This window comes from Podarcis liolepis, assembly GCF_965112155.1.
Source record: "Podarcis liolepis genome assembly, chromosome: 10".
Lineage (NCBI taxonomy): Eukaryota > Metazoa > Chordata > Lepidosauria > Squamata > Lacertidae > Podarcis > Podarcis liolepis.
The window spans coordinates 54,387,984-54,404,875 of NC_139562.1; the positions used below are offsets into that span (position 1 = coordinate 54,387,984).

The window sequence follows — 16,892 nt, forward strand, 5'->3', positions numbered from 1 at the left end:
CTCGCTGGCTTTTCTTTTTTTTAAAAAAAAACACATTTCTTTAAAAAGGTTGCTAAACAGTTTTACATCCCAGGAAGCAGACTTTAGCACTGGGCAGGACCACTAGCAATTGTGAGCGGGACACAGAGGCCGAAATGAACAACTTCAGACCGTGTTGGGCAATTGGATAAATGAAGCCTGGTAGATTTCACTGACATTTTGACATGTGATAACTAAAACTGATCCTCGTTTGTGTTTGCTTTCTTCCAACTCACTGATTCAGTTGGCAACAAAAGTAAACCTGGTTAAGGAGTAATGTCAAGCCTTACCCATGTTTGTGCCTTTGTCAGCAATTTTGTAGTTGTAAGCAATTTCAGCACTTAATCCTAAATAACTCCCTACAGACTTCCGAATATAGTTCACTTTGGCCAAATACAGTTCACTTCCAAATATAGTTCACATGTGAACAGTATGTATCCTGCACTAAGCTCTTGCACTAGTGTTAGGTACGTGTTTTAAATATCAGTGGTAAGTCCCTACTTAAAATGAGAAGTGCATCATAGGGTAAACTATTATAGTTATTCAGTCTCCTCCCCCACAAATCAAACTCTTAAGTGAGAGGCACTCATAAACTATAGGCCAGCTTTTGAGAACTTGTGTTCCTTCTGTCAAAAGGTCACTGTAGGCCGAATTGGCAGCATTCTGAGCTTTATATACACACAAAAAAACCAGAGACAAGTTTATATGCCTCATAATCACGTTTTGTCATCCAGTAATTAAGCAAGCACAGCATGAAATTAAATGAGCGCTTGGTTCAGTGAACAAACAGTTCTTAGCAAACCAAAATTCTTTTATCTGTTTTCTTAATTAGTGTCAGAAGAATAGAGGAGCCTTTATCACTTGGTTTTTCAGTAAAACTAATCTAATGCGGCACATTTTCCTTTCAGCAAGTGAACATATTCGGACCAAAAGGTTCTTTTTACCTCACTCAAAGAGAACAGGGTACTTTATGCCACCGCCACCACTTGAAGAAAAAAAAAATCCCACAGCTCTTAGGCAACTTATCTAGACAGTTGTTTTGGTTTTCAGCGAAGAATTGCAAAAGGTCCATGATAGACATCCCCATCTTAAAAGTCTGTCTTTGTGACTTTAGATAAAGTCAGGCTGACGTATGGTTGCACATGGGATCCCAACATTTATCTTCTACCTATGCTTTAAAAAAAATCTGAATTGTCCTGTCCTCTGTCAACTTATGATTTGGGTTCTGAGCTACTCTGCAGAAAATGAAGCTCTGTGTTCCCCATTCACTCTTACGGGGAATCTAAAAATTGCTATAACTTTTATTGCTTCTGGGATAAGCAGACACAGAATATCTGCTCACATGGGGCTCTTTTTTGGGGGGGGTGCCACATGGCATGGCTCCGATTAGTCCTGGGAGGCTGCCGTCTTCCTGTGTAGCTTGGGGAGGGGATTGTCACCTGGTGCCACCTACCTCCATCCGCACTGGGCCTTCCATTCTGGCCTGGCCTTGCCTGCAAGGCCACTCAGAGGCAAGGACATGGGGACTGTGCCCTTCCTGCCCCTGGCATATTTAAAGCGGCAGCCAGGTACAGGGTACTCTCTTTACCACAGCAGATGAAGCATGTAAAATTGCAGGTCTGGGGTTTTTGTAGGGGAAGTAAGAGGGATTTTCTCTCCTCCAAAATCCACAAATATATTTTTAGGCCACCTAAAACTCTAAAATCCTTATTAGTTTCACATTTTGAGGCAATGAATGGCATCAAAGAAAGCATATCTAGCCAGTTAGACAAAGAGAAGCATCCATTGTCTAGGCTAGGGATGGAGAACCACCAGCCCATGGGTCAACTTAGACCTCTCAGACCACATTTGGGCCACAAAACCATTTCAGCTAGGCCACGCCTACCAGGTATGGGGAAGGTAAAAGCCTGGCTCAGCCAAAAGGGGAGTTATAAAATCAGGCCTTCAGAAGGCCCCTTGCACAGCATCTTAAAGGACAAAAACAGTCACTGGAGACATAATTGTAGCACCAGTTGACCGACAAGTCAATAACTGTGACTGGGGAATGCGTGTCAACTCAAAAGCACTAAAACCTACAGACAGTATTTCAGGATCCAGTGCATTCCCTTTTCCAGTAAGAAGCCCAAGTATTTGTCTGGATTTATTCTGCAGTTGTAATAAATGGAAAATTACTGAACTCCTTTATAGGATTGTGCCAAAGTGTTGCTATGTATTACCAAACTGAAAGAAAATAAGGTTCTCCCTGTATGTATCTGTGATTTACAATGGAGCTCCTGGCATTTCATCAAAGTTCAGTCTATCCAAGCCATCTCGATGAATTCCTAGGATTGTTTTACAACACCTGAAGCCCATATGCCTGGATCCGAACTACAGCAATAATCATCATAATAATCATAATAATTTATTATTTATATGCTACCCATCTGGCTGGGTTTCCTATGGCCATTCAGCAACTTGTTGCATTTGTATGCAGTTTAGAGTAGAAGTGGCAGATACTTTTTTGTTTAGCCATTTGAAGACGGTCCCTAAAACCAGACTGTCAGCAAGCAATGATACTTGATTTAATGCATTCTAATTGCCATTCAGAAACTCAGTGTGTTTCTAAGTCTCAGGAAGGAATCAATGCATTTCAATGACCACTCACTGTCATTTGTTTTATTATATCTCCTTAATGAAAATGTTTAGCAAGGGGAAATGAGCCTGGCTTGGTAAAGCTTCCCTATTATCTTCTTTTTCTTTTGTAATTCTGTTTCCAATTCTTTTTATCTGGTTTTTCCCCAGGGTAATAACATTGACTCAGAAGCTGTTAAAGGTGAAGTGTTAAAAGTTGGAAGCAAGAACTGTGAGAATATTACTTTGAAGTTTCAATCTGTTTCCTGTACTGTTCCTAAAGAGCTGCTAAAATCCAACCATGAACTAAACATTGTGGTAAGATACCTACCCTAGCATTGCATACGTTGTGCAGTTTGAAATGTCACTTCTGTACTAATAATATTTGCACAATTGAAGTTCTAATTTGTTCCTTGTGTTTACACATCATGCTTCATCTGCGCTGTTTAAACATTTCATTGGAAGCAGCACTTGCAATTACTTGGTGGAAGAGCAGCCAAAGTTTTCCTTTAACCACACTGCCTTTGGTATGAATCGGGTCCTTCCACGACTCTCCTCTCCCCTACCTTTTTGTTGTCATTCTTGTTGAGCGATCGGGTGTTCTCATGGTCTGCTCCACTGTTAAGACTTATTGTTATGAAGGCAGGAAAGATCTCCCATTACACTACCCTGTTGTGTTATCATCTCCAGGTGAATGTGTGAATTGTCTGCTTTCATGGCCCAGTTTTTTTTTAAAGAACAAATTATCTTGATAGTCTAAAACGTGGGGTTTATATTTTAATAATTTTTGATATCTGGATTGCTGAATCTGTTCAAACGTGGGCAGTATCCCAGGCTGACTTTTCAATGTTTTGATTTCCAAGTTGAGCTTGTTCAGCTCGCCAGGTTGAGCCAACATGAGACAACCTTAACTCTGGTCTTAAACTGGCAGTTCCTTTGATAAGGGAGGGGTTGTCAACCTGGTCCCAACTGCCCACTAGTGGGCGTTTCAGGATTCTAGGTGGGCGGTAGGGGGTTCTATGGCACAAGCTGAATCCTCCTTCCATCGAGCACTGGTGGGCGGTAAGGAAATTTAACCATCAAGAAAGATGCATTAGTGGGCGGTAGGTATAAAAAGGTTGACTACCCCTGGATTAAGGAATATACTGAGGTTTGCAGGGGTTGCAACACTCCTGCAGAATCCTGATGTTTCCCTCTGAATTGTGTTCAGTCCTCCATTTTCACAAATCTCCCATGGATAGATTTGTTGTTAGAAAGTGGAAAGCCCATTCTGACTATTTATATCTGGAAAAAGCCATGATGGAGGGAATAAAGAATAAACTCCCATTTCTCCTTCCAGTTCTGCTACTCTCATCAACATTGGAGCCATAGTTGTCAACTTTTCCCTTCTCTTGTGCAGAATCCTATTCGGAATAAGGAAATTTCCCTTAAAAAAGGGGAAACGTTGACAGCTATGATTGGAGCCAACACACAGCTGCTCTAAATTTTAAAAAGTTAGGTGATCCAACCATAGACTTGCACATATTTGGCCCCTGAGATTACACATTGGGAGCTAGGGGTTAACAGATGGCTTTGTCTTCTGGTACTATCACCTCTTCTGCACCAAGGAGGAGTTGATGTGATATTTTCAGGAACAGAAAGGGTAGCATGTATGCAGGTATGATGTCATTGCTCAGGCTCAAGAAAGCCAACTATTAATCAAAGTGTCCTTTGCAAAAGTCAGCATTTAGCTATGTTTTTTGTTGTCTTATCATTTACTATATAGCCCTGGCAAATATTTTTTGAAAATTTCAGAATCCATGCCTTTGTTACATAAATGCTGTAAATTATTTAGTTATCATATCTGAAGGCATTAGATGTTGGCACATTCACAGTGCACATCCAACTGTCTTTCTCAATGTGGGAAATTAATGGGGCCAACCTGCATGAAATAATGCATGCAAGGTGGCAGGAGTTTTTGTTTGTTTACTTTATTATTTTTCTGCTTATTTGCAAATTGCTTATGCACCCAGCATAAAAGGGAGACTTGCAAATCTATCATTCCAAATTGGACTGGATTCCAAAAAAGACAGAAGGATTGCCAAGTGCATTCCAACTCACTGAGATACTGTCATATGACACTAAATACTTTGGATTTCCTGGTTGATTAGTGCTGCTTGTTGCAATCTTCTCACTGAAAGGCAACAACAGAACTGGTAAGGCAGAATCATTAGTGCGATAGAAACTTAAAGGACATTCCTGAAAAGATGCTAGATTTCATGATGAAGCACAAATGGCATTAGCTATTCTTTAACAAAGGGATGCAACCTTGGTAACTGCTTACTTACACAGCCAGAGTAAAATATTAGTACATATAGGGAGGCCAGTACAGTGGTACCTCGGGTTAAGTACTAAATTCGTTCCGGAGGTCCGTTCTTAACCTGAAACTGTTCTTAACCTGAAGCATCACTTTAGCTAATGGGGCCTCCTGCTGCCGCTGCGCCGCTGGAGCACGATTTCTGTTCTCATCCTGAAGCAAAGTTGTTAACCTGAGGTACTATTTCTGGGTTAGCAGAGTCTGTAACCTGAAGCGTATGTAACCCGAGGTACCACTGTATTATAAAAAGTGTACCTGACAACAACTAGGATTCCTGCTAGCAATAATAGACCAAATTCCCACCACCTTTCCAGATGCCCCCTCCCACTTAACCTCAAGCATAGTCCACTATCAACCGATTTGAGGAGTCCTCTGGAGGAAGGCCGACTGAAGCTCTAGCCAGTGGCATTTTGAGTATAGCCAAAGTTGTCAAAGAGGTATCTAAGCTACTCTCTAGTTTTCCAGTGTTCCAGCTGCCTCACTGCAACTGAATCTCTTGCTGGAAATGGCTGCTAAAGTAAACATTTTTGCATCCTTCACTCGAATGCTGTTCATGTCCCTCACAGCTTGCGGCTCAAGTGGCAGATGCAAAGGTGATACAAGCATCTGCCAATGCTCAGATTTTCTCTGTTGCTGAATCTCCTGAAGGAGGCAGATGTTAGTCCCTCACGGGTCAGGGCTTCTTCACTATGTTGCCAAGTCTGTCTTTTTTTATCTGTCTTTCAGTTTCTGGCTGGTGCTGTAGTTAGAAGGAGATTTATTCTATTATTTCTAATAAGGCATCTAATGTGACAATAGGCATTATATAAATTAATAAAATCAATCAATCTCTGGCCTTGAGAATAAAAAAAAAGTTAGGAAATGATGAGAGATAGGACTAGCATGTGTGACTTGCATGGGTATGTTGGCAGTGACGTTCTCTTATCAGTCCCCCAAATGAAATTGAGCTCTGTTATTGATGGGAGTTTTAAAAGCTAACTATGGATTCTTTGCCTTTTTTATCTTTCAGTGGCAGAAAGAGGTTTCATCGATGGTTATTGGGAAAGTATTGATTGTGCCCGAGCAGAGCTTCACAGGAATCATTGCGGGAATCGTGTGCATACCAGTTATTCTCTTATTGTTACTGTTTGGCCTCTTCCTGTGGAGAAAAAAGAGAAAGCAAATCAAAGGTGGTGGTGTTGTTCCTCTTCATATTTGCTATTTCAGTTAGCAGCTAGACAGTTTCCTGCCCCAAGGAAGTTACAGGGGGACAAGAAGCAGGGAAGAAGCAAGGGTGGGTAGCAAGAGGTGAAAGTGAGTGAATCTGGTTATGTCTACTTGGAGTCAAAGTCTTTGCCACAGTTGGGGAGGTTAAAGCAATGGGCATTCTGCAGGTGGGTTTTGAAGAAGGATAGGAAGGAAGACAAAGCACTACATAGGTGTTCTGAGAAGAGAATCCAGTCATAAGGGTAGCAAAAGTGTGTTATAACTAATTAGATTTTTTAAAGCTGGCATTCTTATACATTTACATCAAATATTGATGAGCCTGGAAGTCATAGATGGCCCACAACTCTCTTCTAAGCCAAGGGATGTTATAGATACACGTGGTTTGTTCAGAGTACTTGATGATGGCTTATGTGGCTGCATGCATAGTTGTCATCAAAACTTTTTAACCAGTATGGATGCCCTCCTGCTGCAAAGTATTCTCTTCTCCAGCACAGCAGTAGGAAACAGAATATCCTGTTGTCCCCTGATAAAATATGCAGAGTGGGCAGTTGTCTGTATATGTCTGGCACCAAACTGGCAAAATATATTTCTCTTTTGCTATATGGAGGAATAGAGATACTCTACAGAACATCAGCTGCTCCACACAATCTAGCAGTGAAATAACTGAAACTTCTAGGATAATGCAAGTTTGTTCAGAACTTGGTGCTGACATTCTCTTGTGTTCCCACATGTTAAGAATTAGGTGGAGAGATTGTTCGCTATGACGGACGAGTGCACACTCCTCATTTGGACAGGCTTGTGAGTGCAAGGAGTGTAAGCCCTACGGCCGAAATGGTCTCAAGTGAATCCGTAGACTACAGATCGACTTTTCTGGAAGGTACTGTTTTTCTGATTAGTAAATATAGAAAAGATGCCATATTTTAATCAGCCCACTTTGTAACCCATCAAATGACTCCTACAATAGGTTGTATTTCTTCTGAACATTTGCTTTAACCCAGTTGTAATATCCACTTACCTAGCAGTTTCCCATCACCACGTGGACTGACCCCATTCCCAGTACGTTTTTGGTGACTGCTGGCACGAGTATCAAAACTCTATACAGTGGTACCTCGGGCTAAGTACCATATTTTGCACCCCATAGGACGCTCCGGCCCATAGGACGCACCTAGTTTTTTGGGGGGGAAATAAAGAAAAAAAATTTTATTTCCCCCCCAGGTGCGGGGCTGGAAGAACCAGGTCGGGGAACAGTGTGAAGGCACGCTCTGTCTCCCCGCTGTCCCCCGAGCTTGTGGGGCTGGCGATGGGGAGAAGTGCGCTGATCCCGGGACGGCAGGCAGCTCTGCCCCACCGTCTGGAGCGGGGCGGGACTTAGCGCCCCGCTCCGGATGGCGGCGCAGATCTGCCTGCAGTCCCGGGACGGCAGGCAGCTCTGCCCCTCTGTCTGGAGCGGGGCGGGACTTAGCGCCCCGCTCCGGATGGCGGTGCAGATCTGCCTGCAGTCCCAGGACGGCAGGCAGCTCTGTGCCGCCATCGGGAGCGGGGCAGGGCTTCGCCCCCAGCTCCCGGTGGCCGCGCAGAGCTGCGCTGATCCCGGGACTGCAGGCAGCTCTGCGCCGCCATCCGGAGCGGGGCGGGACTTAGCGCCCCGCTCCCGATGGCCGCGCAGAGCTGTGCTGAGCCGGGGACTGCAGGCAGCTCTGCGCAACCCTCGGATCCAGTCTCCCGAGGGTTGCGCAGAGCTTCCTGAAGCCTGCATTCGCCCCATAGGACGCACCCAGATTTCCCCTTCATTTTTGGAGGGGGAAAAGTGCGTCCTATGGGGCGAAAAATACGGTACTTAATTCGTTCAGGAGGTCAGTACTTAACCTGAAACTGTTCTTAACCTGAAGCACCACTTTAGCTAATGGGGCCTCCCGCTGCCCTTTGCCGCCGGAGCACGATTTCTGTTCTTATCCTGAAGCAAAGTTCTTAACCTGAAGCACTATTTCTAGGTTAGCGGAGTGTGTAACCTGAAGCGTATGTAACCTGAAGCGTATGTAACCCGAGGTACCACTGTATGTCTAATTCACCTGTTTAATAAAAAATAAAAATCTGTGCCTTACATAAAATGGCAGCAGTCTCTGCTGTAAGTCATTCTGAGCATTACAGTGATGGTGGGAGGGAAGTATGTAAAAGATTTGCCATGAAGATGATCAGAGGAACCCCTATAATGAACGTAACATGTGGTCTTGCTCTGTTTTTCCTTCCTTGTCTTTCCTTACATATCTTCCAATTCCCTCTGCTCTTCTTTAACTGATCTTCTGCTGCCATCCTGGTATAACTTCCATCTTTTTTGCTGTCTCTGTGCTTTTAGCTATCCTGTTAAGAGTCTCGCCTTCTCATCCATTAGGCTGCCTTGCCTCCCTCTCCATTTCAGGTCTATCCTTCATGTCTTCCTTCAGTTAAGCCTTTCCTGACCTATCCTAGCCTAATTTTTCCTTCCTTTCTCTTTGGTGTATTTCATTGTGTATCCAGTGCATGCCTTTCGACTCTTGTAGGCCAGCAGAATCTTCAACTCCTAAGGAAGTTTGTAAGGGCCACTTCCAAACTTCACACAGCCATTGTCCCTCCCACACAGCAGTCTTTAGGAGTACATGGGGCTGCTGGTAGGCTTCTGACACTTCCACTGGTGCTTGCAGAAGGGTTGTATATATATATACAGTGGTGGCAATTTGTGGAATCATGATGGCCTTCTTTTTAAGCTGCTGTGATCACACAAATTGCAGCAGCTACATGTCAGCCTTCTGGTTCATACAGTTGGCAGTGCTATGAAGTATCTGCAGCCCTGCCCACTCCCAGAAGGTAATTCATGAGGCTGCTGGCTGCATGAACTAGTCCTGAAGGCAGTACAAGGGAGCTCCTAGGTTTATATATCCTTAGGGCTTCTTCATAAACATAAACAAAAGAAATAATTCCTGTGTGTAGCAATAAATATGCACATAGTAGCGTGTATATAAAAACATGGGTTTATATTGCAATTCACATCTTGAAGCCACTGGGTTCTGTTGCACTATGTAATGTGTAAAGTTTGTTGTGTTTAATTTAGCAACATACAATAAAACAGACAAAATAAAAACATATCATATGACTCAATAAAATCATAAACCAGTAAGTCCGATTCAAAAATCCATAAAATCTAGCCATAAAATCCAATGCAGGCAGACACAAATTAAAAACAAACAAACAAACAAGGGTAACATCAAAGATCACTAGAGCAACAGCAAACTATAGGCACTTCCAGACAACCTGTTTATTGAGCATTCATCCTGGTTTGCATTGAAACAGCTACTCAGAGTTCACTTGCCTCAGCTATAGCTATTCTTCAGACTGGTTGGGATCACTAGCAGAGCAACAGATTCCTGCAACTGTCCTGCTTCAGCTCCTTCCTCATTTGGCCAGTACCTGGCTGAGGGACCTCCTTGCTGGAACACCTGATGCTTTGATCACAGGTGGGGTCTGGTGCAAGGCAGGGGTCAGGCTGTGCTACTGCATTGTTTGCAGGGACACAGGTGGCGCTGTGGTCTAAACCCTGAGCCTCTTGGGCTTGCTGATCAGAAGGTTGGTGGTTCAAATCCCCATGACAGGGTGAGTTCCCATTGCTCTGTCCCAGCTCATGCCAACCTAGCGGTTCGAAAGCACGCCAGTGCAAGTAGATAAATAGGTATCGCTGCAGTGGGAAGGGTAAATGATGTTTCCGTGCACTCTGGCTTCTGTCACGGTGTTCCGTTATACTTTCGGGGGGCACAGGGGTACACATACCCCTAAACATTTTGTGAATCTTTGTCCATTTACTGTATTTTTTCCTCCTGATTTGAACTATAAAATGGTGATTTTCTTGAGTCAAAATAAGAGTACCTCTAAACATATTTTTTTTAGGAAAAAAAGCACTGGTTATGCTGGCCACATGACCCAGAAAGCTGTCTGTGGACAAACGCCAGCTCCCTTGGCCTGAAAGCGAGATGAACACCGCAACCCCATAGTCGCCTTTGACTGGACTTAACTGTCCAGGAGTCCTTTACCTTTACCTTATGTTTGCTGCATTGTTTGGGCCATCAGAAAATTAATTGTGCTGAAGTGAGGAGAATCTATCTGAGAACATTATGACAGTAAACTAGCTATAATGTTTAAATAAAATTATTTGTCCAGGTTTCTTAATTGGCAAAGCTATTACTTTTCATGTCCTCAAGGTACCACTCTTGTTCAGGTACTATAATTGTTTAAAATCTTAACTGAAGTCCAGTCACAATTAAAGCAGTTAACATATTTTTTTAAAAAATAGGCGGAGAACTCTAGATCAAATAGCATCTAGTCTGCGGGCGAGCGGTCTGAGTTTAATTAGATCTCAGGAATCCTGGCTTCAGATATAGTAATCAGCTTAAGTTAGCCTTTCTGTGTTGTAAGAAACATTGCTGGTGAGGCAATGTGATTAAATATTGGCCCGGGTTCCAGGTTGAATATTTGGCATGGCTCAGAATGTATCTAAACATCACATTTGTGCTCCATTTGCGGAGCACCAAGCATGTAGGTCAGTTCAGAGCATAAATACAAAACCCTCCATTTATGCTGGTTACCCATTATCTGATGTAATCATTTGACAGCCCATGAATTGCTAGCGAGGTGGAAGAGTGCCATTTCTGTGCACTCTTCTAACAATTACTTGTTCTTCTATATGCTCCACAATGTAGTAAAACTATGTTGCAGCACATGTTCTCTCTGTGTGTATCATGACTTTACCATCAGGACCACAGTTATAAAAAATAATAAATGCTTCTGTCTCTTAGTGATCTTTCCCAATGAAAAAAAATAATTTCATACATTGTCCCTAAATGGGACATATTTGTAACATTGTTCCTTAACTCCCCCCTCCAAATTCATCAATCACAACTAATACAAATATTTATAACAGTTGAGGAGTGAAATTAGAAATATGATAGCAATATTAGAATCAGATTGGTACTGAAAGGCTTCTAATTTTATTTACCATATTACTTTAGACTATTTGTAGCTGAAAAGAGTCTTGTAAATTTGGCAGTCATGTTTCTAGACATCTGCAATATAAATATAATGGATATTTCATCTGAATATGACCATAACAATTATTACATTATAGCTGCTTCCAGACAGGTGGCTCCTAGGGCTAATAAATCATTGCTCTTCTGTTCTTAAGCAGAATTGCAGTTTTCTGTGTCTTCATCCTGCTATGTCCCATCCATACTTAGTAGATGTGGCATAGCATGCCCTCCAACACCAGAAATTACTTCTCTGTGGAGGATATGAATTGCAGGGTCTCCCTTAGAAACCAGACTTGACAAGAAGTTGCCACCAGTTTTTGGTTTTTTTGTTTGTTTTAGTATGCCATACTGTGCTCACTTGTGGGTTTAAGCCAGACTGACTACGGCTAGAAAACAATATAAAAATCAGAACAGTCTGTAAAGATCAATATCATATCAGTCACTGCTTTGAAGTGAGATATTTTATTTTAATATATTTAAAAAGTTACGGTCAAAGGTTAACATCTGCAATACTTAATTTTGTTGCAGTGTAAAACTGCAGGAAATGAATCACTCAAGCTATTTTCCTAGTTGAATATTTACCATTAGATAAATATAGTCACAGGCACTTAGGAAGTATTCATCAGATTTTCAATTGCCCAGCAAATGATAATCTAACAATAACCTATGGACTTTGCTATATCCTCCTTTTTCACAAATGTGTCATTTCCCAATCCTATGCTCCCCCATGGATAATACAAGTACAGATAACTGTGGCTGTAATTTCTAGTTTGGGTCAAAGTAGAATTCTGCAAAATTCAAGTGGGGCCTTGACTTTTGCTTCCTTCAGTCTAAAAAATTAGATTGCATTATGACAACATTGGTGAGACATGGCAAAATGGCATAGCTTTATATAAAACCTCTGAATTAAATATAAAACCTCTGAATTAAAAAAGCCAGACAAATGATATAATGGTCCATTTTGGCAGAGAGAGATATTGCTTTACTGCAAGTCACATCCTTTGACCCAAAAGCCTCCAGATAATATTTTCTTTATTATTGGCTTCAGCATTAAAGGCCTAAGGCTTAGAATTCAGAACAGATTCTGGAGCTCAGGCCTGAATCAAATTACATAGCACTGCCTAGATCGGTGGTGGGGAACTGGATCTGGCCAGCTGTATGATTATGACACCATAATGATGTCAAATGATTGACACTAGTCAAAATTCAAAGGAGGTTGCTGTAACGGCTGTTCATCAAAAAGAAGTTACAGCAACCTCTTTTGATGATGCAATTCCAGTGCCAGTGAGCTTGGCCAAAATGGCCTGGTGAGCCACATGGGGGAGACCAAGTGTGCCTAAATAGAGATTCCACAGCTGGAAATTCCACAGCCCTGGCCTAGATTCTGGAACCATACCCTACAAATCTGTGTTTTTCCCCCCCATGTCAGAGCACAGCGGCCATTTTGGACACCCCAATCTCACGCCCGCCCCCAAATGCTTTTTTCAGGACCACAATATTGTGCACTGTTCCAAAATGCCAATTTTTGGGTGCTGCGCTCTCATCTGGAAAAAGCATGTCTTGGACTTTGCAATCTTGCACGGGTCACATGACTAGTGCAGGGGAAGACGCATGATCTGGTTTGGGGACTCATCATGTTGGAGGGTCTGTGAAACTCCATCCTTAAAAGGGTACATTTCATTCCCCTCCCTTTTAAGCTATAGGAATGACGTTAAGATCTTGTTATTTTCTGATGTTATGGTGTGATGTAATATTTTTATCTTCTAGCTTTCAAACTGAATTCTTTTTAGCATGATCTTATTATAGGATACTGCTTTTTAATAACTTTAGAATCATTGTTTTGATGTGCGTTGGTGATTTTGTAAACTGTGTTTCAATCTACTAGCAGAGAAAAGCAGGGAGGAAACGTTCAAATAAATGAAATCCAGCCCTTTATGATAGAACTCATTGCTGATATATCTACTTCTATTTTTCTTATAGATCAGTTTCCAACTTTATCTCAGAATGGATCATGCAGACCATCCCATTATCCTCACACGGACCTATCTCCCATCCTGTCTACTGGAGACTCTGATTTAGCCAGTCCATTGTTGCAGACTAATGTCCACATTGACATAAGCGCCTTAAATCCAGACTTGGTCAAAGAAGTTGAGCATGTGGTTATTGGTGCTGATAGCCTGATAGTACATTTCAGTGAAGTAATAGGAAGAGGTAGGTGTTGAGTCTGTCATCTCAAGCCACACATCTCCACAGTCGTGCATCAAGCATCAAAACGTTTAATTGGTGCTCAGAATTACTCTTGCGAATAGTTGTTTTAACCAGCTGGCAGAACGCCATTACAGTACATTCCAATTGTACCACTAAGGGAAAGTAGTTCCACAGTAAGAGGGTCATAGCAGAGAAGACCCTCCCTTCTCAAGTCCCAATGTCTGGCAGGCATGGGAAGGCCTCCAGTGATCTCAGGTCTGGATTGTACAGAAAGAGGTGCTCTCTCAGATAGTCGCATGTCAACCACCAACTCGTGCAGGCTGTTCAGGGCTATTTTTTCTTTGTCTGATGCATCTGATTATCCTGTCTCTAATATTTTCATCTTGTTCCCCACCCCCCACAATGTCTACATCTATTTTAATGAATTTATTGAATCCCCATTTAAAGTCCATTGTACAGCAATATAGCTTGTGGCAGTGGTTTCATGATGCATTATGCAAAGTATTTTTTCTCTCTCTACCTGGAATCTGCTGCCAATTAAAGTCTTGAGTATATATCATCATTGTCCTTAAAGGTAATGGGAAAATAAGAGTCAGCGCTGGCTTCGTTCAAACCTTTATCTATGGGTGTAAGAAATAACAGAAGTCTGGACTTCCTGTTTGGGAGCAAACCCAGCAGGTTGTCCTCTTAGGCGCTCCTGCGCATGGGAGGGGTTCCAGACAGAGATTAATGGGGAATAAGGGGCATGCCTCCCCTTACCTTTCAAGGGTATTGAAAGGGCACGACCTGTGGTCATCAGTTAGTGCCTTTTCTTTGCAAGTGGTGGTGGAAATCCCTGTCTCACAGATGAAAAGGCGAAGTCACTGGGCACAATGGCTCTGTCCAAGGACAGCACCAGTAAGCTACTGTGGTGAGCTGAGGAATACCTTTGAATTTGGACATAATTGGCAAGTGAAGAGACACCCCCCTGAAAAGATCCTGATTTATGCTGCAGGAGAAAATCATTTGTTTGGAAAGAATGAAAGATGCTAATTTCTACTTTGCTTGAACAGTGGAAGGAATGGAGCGGAAGGGAGGCAATATTTTGAGTCTTTTTCTTTCTCGGGATCTGCATTATCTACCTTCCCCAAAAGTACTGGAAGGTAAAGTTTTTGGGAAGAGTGGACTTTAAAGACACCTCTTTGTGATGTCTTTATTTTATAACTAAGGACTTTGCCTGAAAGAAGACGGATCTTGAGGGACTTTTGAGAGATTTTGACCACCTCTTGGAACTTCGTATTGTGATATAAAAATAGTAAATAGTAAAAGATTGGTAACAACTGGATTGACTGTCTGTTAAGCACTAGGAAGAGAATAAACTGTGGAGTTGGATGTAATGGAATTGAGGATCGGCAGGATGGACTGCAGAAAGATTTATTAGTTTAGGTGGGAGGATGGAGAGGAGATATGGATTTTGTTGATTGTTAATTACATCAGTCCACCCCCCCTTGAAGGTTAAAGTTGGAAATGAGAACAGTGAAAGGGACAGGAAGGACCACAACGTGTACCACCTTGACTGCTTCTGAGACTTTCAGACAGAAAAGAAGAGAAATGGATTATGTTTATTTATAAATGATTTATTAATGAATTGGTAGTATGTAAAATTAAACTTGGCGAAATGTGAAGGGTGGGTGACACTGAGAGATTGGCAGTGTTAGAGGGAGGCAATGTGTATTACATATTTATACAAAAAAAATATTCTAGGGGTTTCATTTTCACCCTCTGCATGCAACACCAGTGAGGCTGTTTTTTATTACTGGGGCCAGACATCAGGCAGCAATGTTCAAGGCCATGTTAGGGAGGAATGTATGTTGTCTGGGAGGAAGCAAGATCTCTTTTTCAAAGTGTTACTCAAGAGGTAACAGAAGGAAATGTTTCAGAATAGATGAATGAGTATGACGGGTAGATAAAAGAGGATTTGCCCTACTCGACTATTTTGTTATAACAATGTATAAAAGCCGTAGCAGAAATTGGTAACTGAACAGGTGATGTGTAGAGAGAAGGGATGAATGTATATTGAAATGATAGTTGGAAAAGTTATTTTATTGGGAGCAGCAAGGAAGGGAGGAAAATAGAGGGGACATCGGGTTGGGTGGGAAGTCAGCTTTTGAATTTGTTTTGATTTTGTATTAATTTGGTGACAGTTTGTTTAAAATTATGGAAAATCAATAAAAGTAATTGGCAAAAAAAGTAACAGAAGGCTAACCTTATTCTCAATGCAGGGCATTTTGGATGTGTCTACCATGGAACTTTGTTGGATACCGATGGCAGGAAAATCCACTGTGCTGTGAAATCCTTGAATAGTGAGTCATAGTTTTTCATAGCGAACCACAATGAATTTCAGAGTCAACAGAATCAGCTGCCTTATCAAAGTGCACTTTCACATCCTAGCAATATTAGTTGTATATGGGCTATTTTCGGACGGTGTCTTGCATATAAAGTTCCCCGAACAATTGATTTGTCTCACCATGTCCTTGTGGAGGAAAATTCACATCCTTACCCCCCCCCCCCCCCGGATAAATAGAAGATTAAAGGAAAGAAAGAAAACATGCTGGTATCATTTTACACACTGCTGGGCTGCTTTGTATTCATTTTTTATGAGTGAGACAGTTGGAAACTGCAGGAGCAAATTGGCAAACACTAGTAAATGGCCTTCTTCTGGCTCTGCACTTGGGACATTTCTATTTATTATTTCTAGTCTATGAAAAAGGAAGGGAGGTGCAATAAAAACAAGGAAAGAATTCTGGAACTACAAATGTATGCTGTGAATGTGTTAAAGTATATTCTGGCCATGATAAACATTCATTCAGCTATGCAGATGACAATTCAAGTTCAGTTGGCTATAGGTATGGAGTTCTGCCTAGTTCTGCAAACACTTAGTAATGTTTCTTATCTGATTAGACACGCTGGATATAATATTTAGAGGAGGGACTATTGACCTAATATTGAGAGAGAAATCAGATATTATTTAATAAATGTGTATTTAAAAGAGTTTTGTTTCATTCTGAATGCGGGGAGGGGGGATGAGGTAAAGGGTAATATTTGACACAATTTCAGTTGTGTTAAAATGTGCTAGAAAGTAACTGTACTATGGTTTGGTTTTGCTACTGCATTTCTCAGGGATTACAGATTTGGACGAAGTATCCCAGTTCCTGAAAGAAGGAATCATAATGAAAGATTTCACTCATCCCAATGTCCTATCACTGCTTGGAATTTGCTTGCCCAGTGAAGGGTCTCCTTTGGTTGTGCTTCCTTACATGAAACATGGGGATCTTCGGAACTTCATTAGGAATGAGTCTCATGTAAGTACAATCCAGGATGTGTTTCAGTGATATTGTAAAGTTGGCCGTTATACATGACTGCAGCTCTGCTCAACCTAAACGCATTAACTGATTTGTTCAACC

The 16,892-nt window shown here is 41.8% G+C and overlaps 1 protein-coding gene across 1 annotated transcript in view; it reads left to right on the forward strand.

Moving 5' to 3' along the window:
• The window catches only part of MET (MET proto-oncogene, receptor tyrosine kinase), a gene marked incomplete at its 3' end in the record, with an annotated part of 87,080 nt that extends 70,260 nt beyond the window's left edge, over window positions 1-16,820 (forward strand). Inside the window, exons 12-17 of the mRNA XM_083464309.1 lie at window positions 2,800-2,946; window positions 5,994-6,153; window positions 6,927-7,067; window positions 13,222-13,452; window positions 15,711-15,791; window positions 16,609-16,820. Coding sequence (XP_083320435.1) covers window positions 2,800-2,946; window positions 5,994-6,153; window positions 6,927-7,067; window positions 13,222-13,452; window positions 15,711-15,791; window positions 16,609-16,820 — 972 coding nt within the window. The remainder of the gene's footprint in view (window positions 1-2,799; window positions 2,947-5,993; window positions 6,154-6,926; window positions 7,068-13,221; window positions 13,453-15,710; window positions 15,792-16,608) is intronic.
• Window positions 16,821-16,892: the final 72 nt, after the last annotated feature.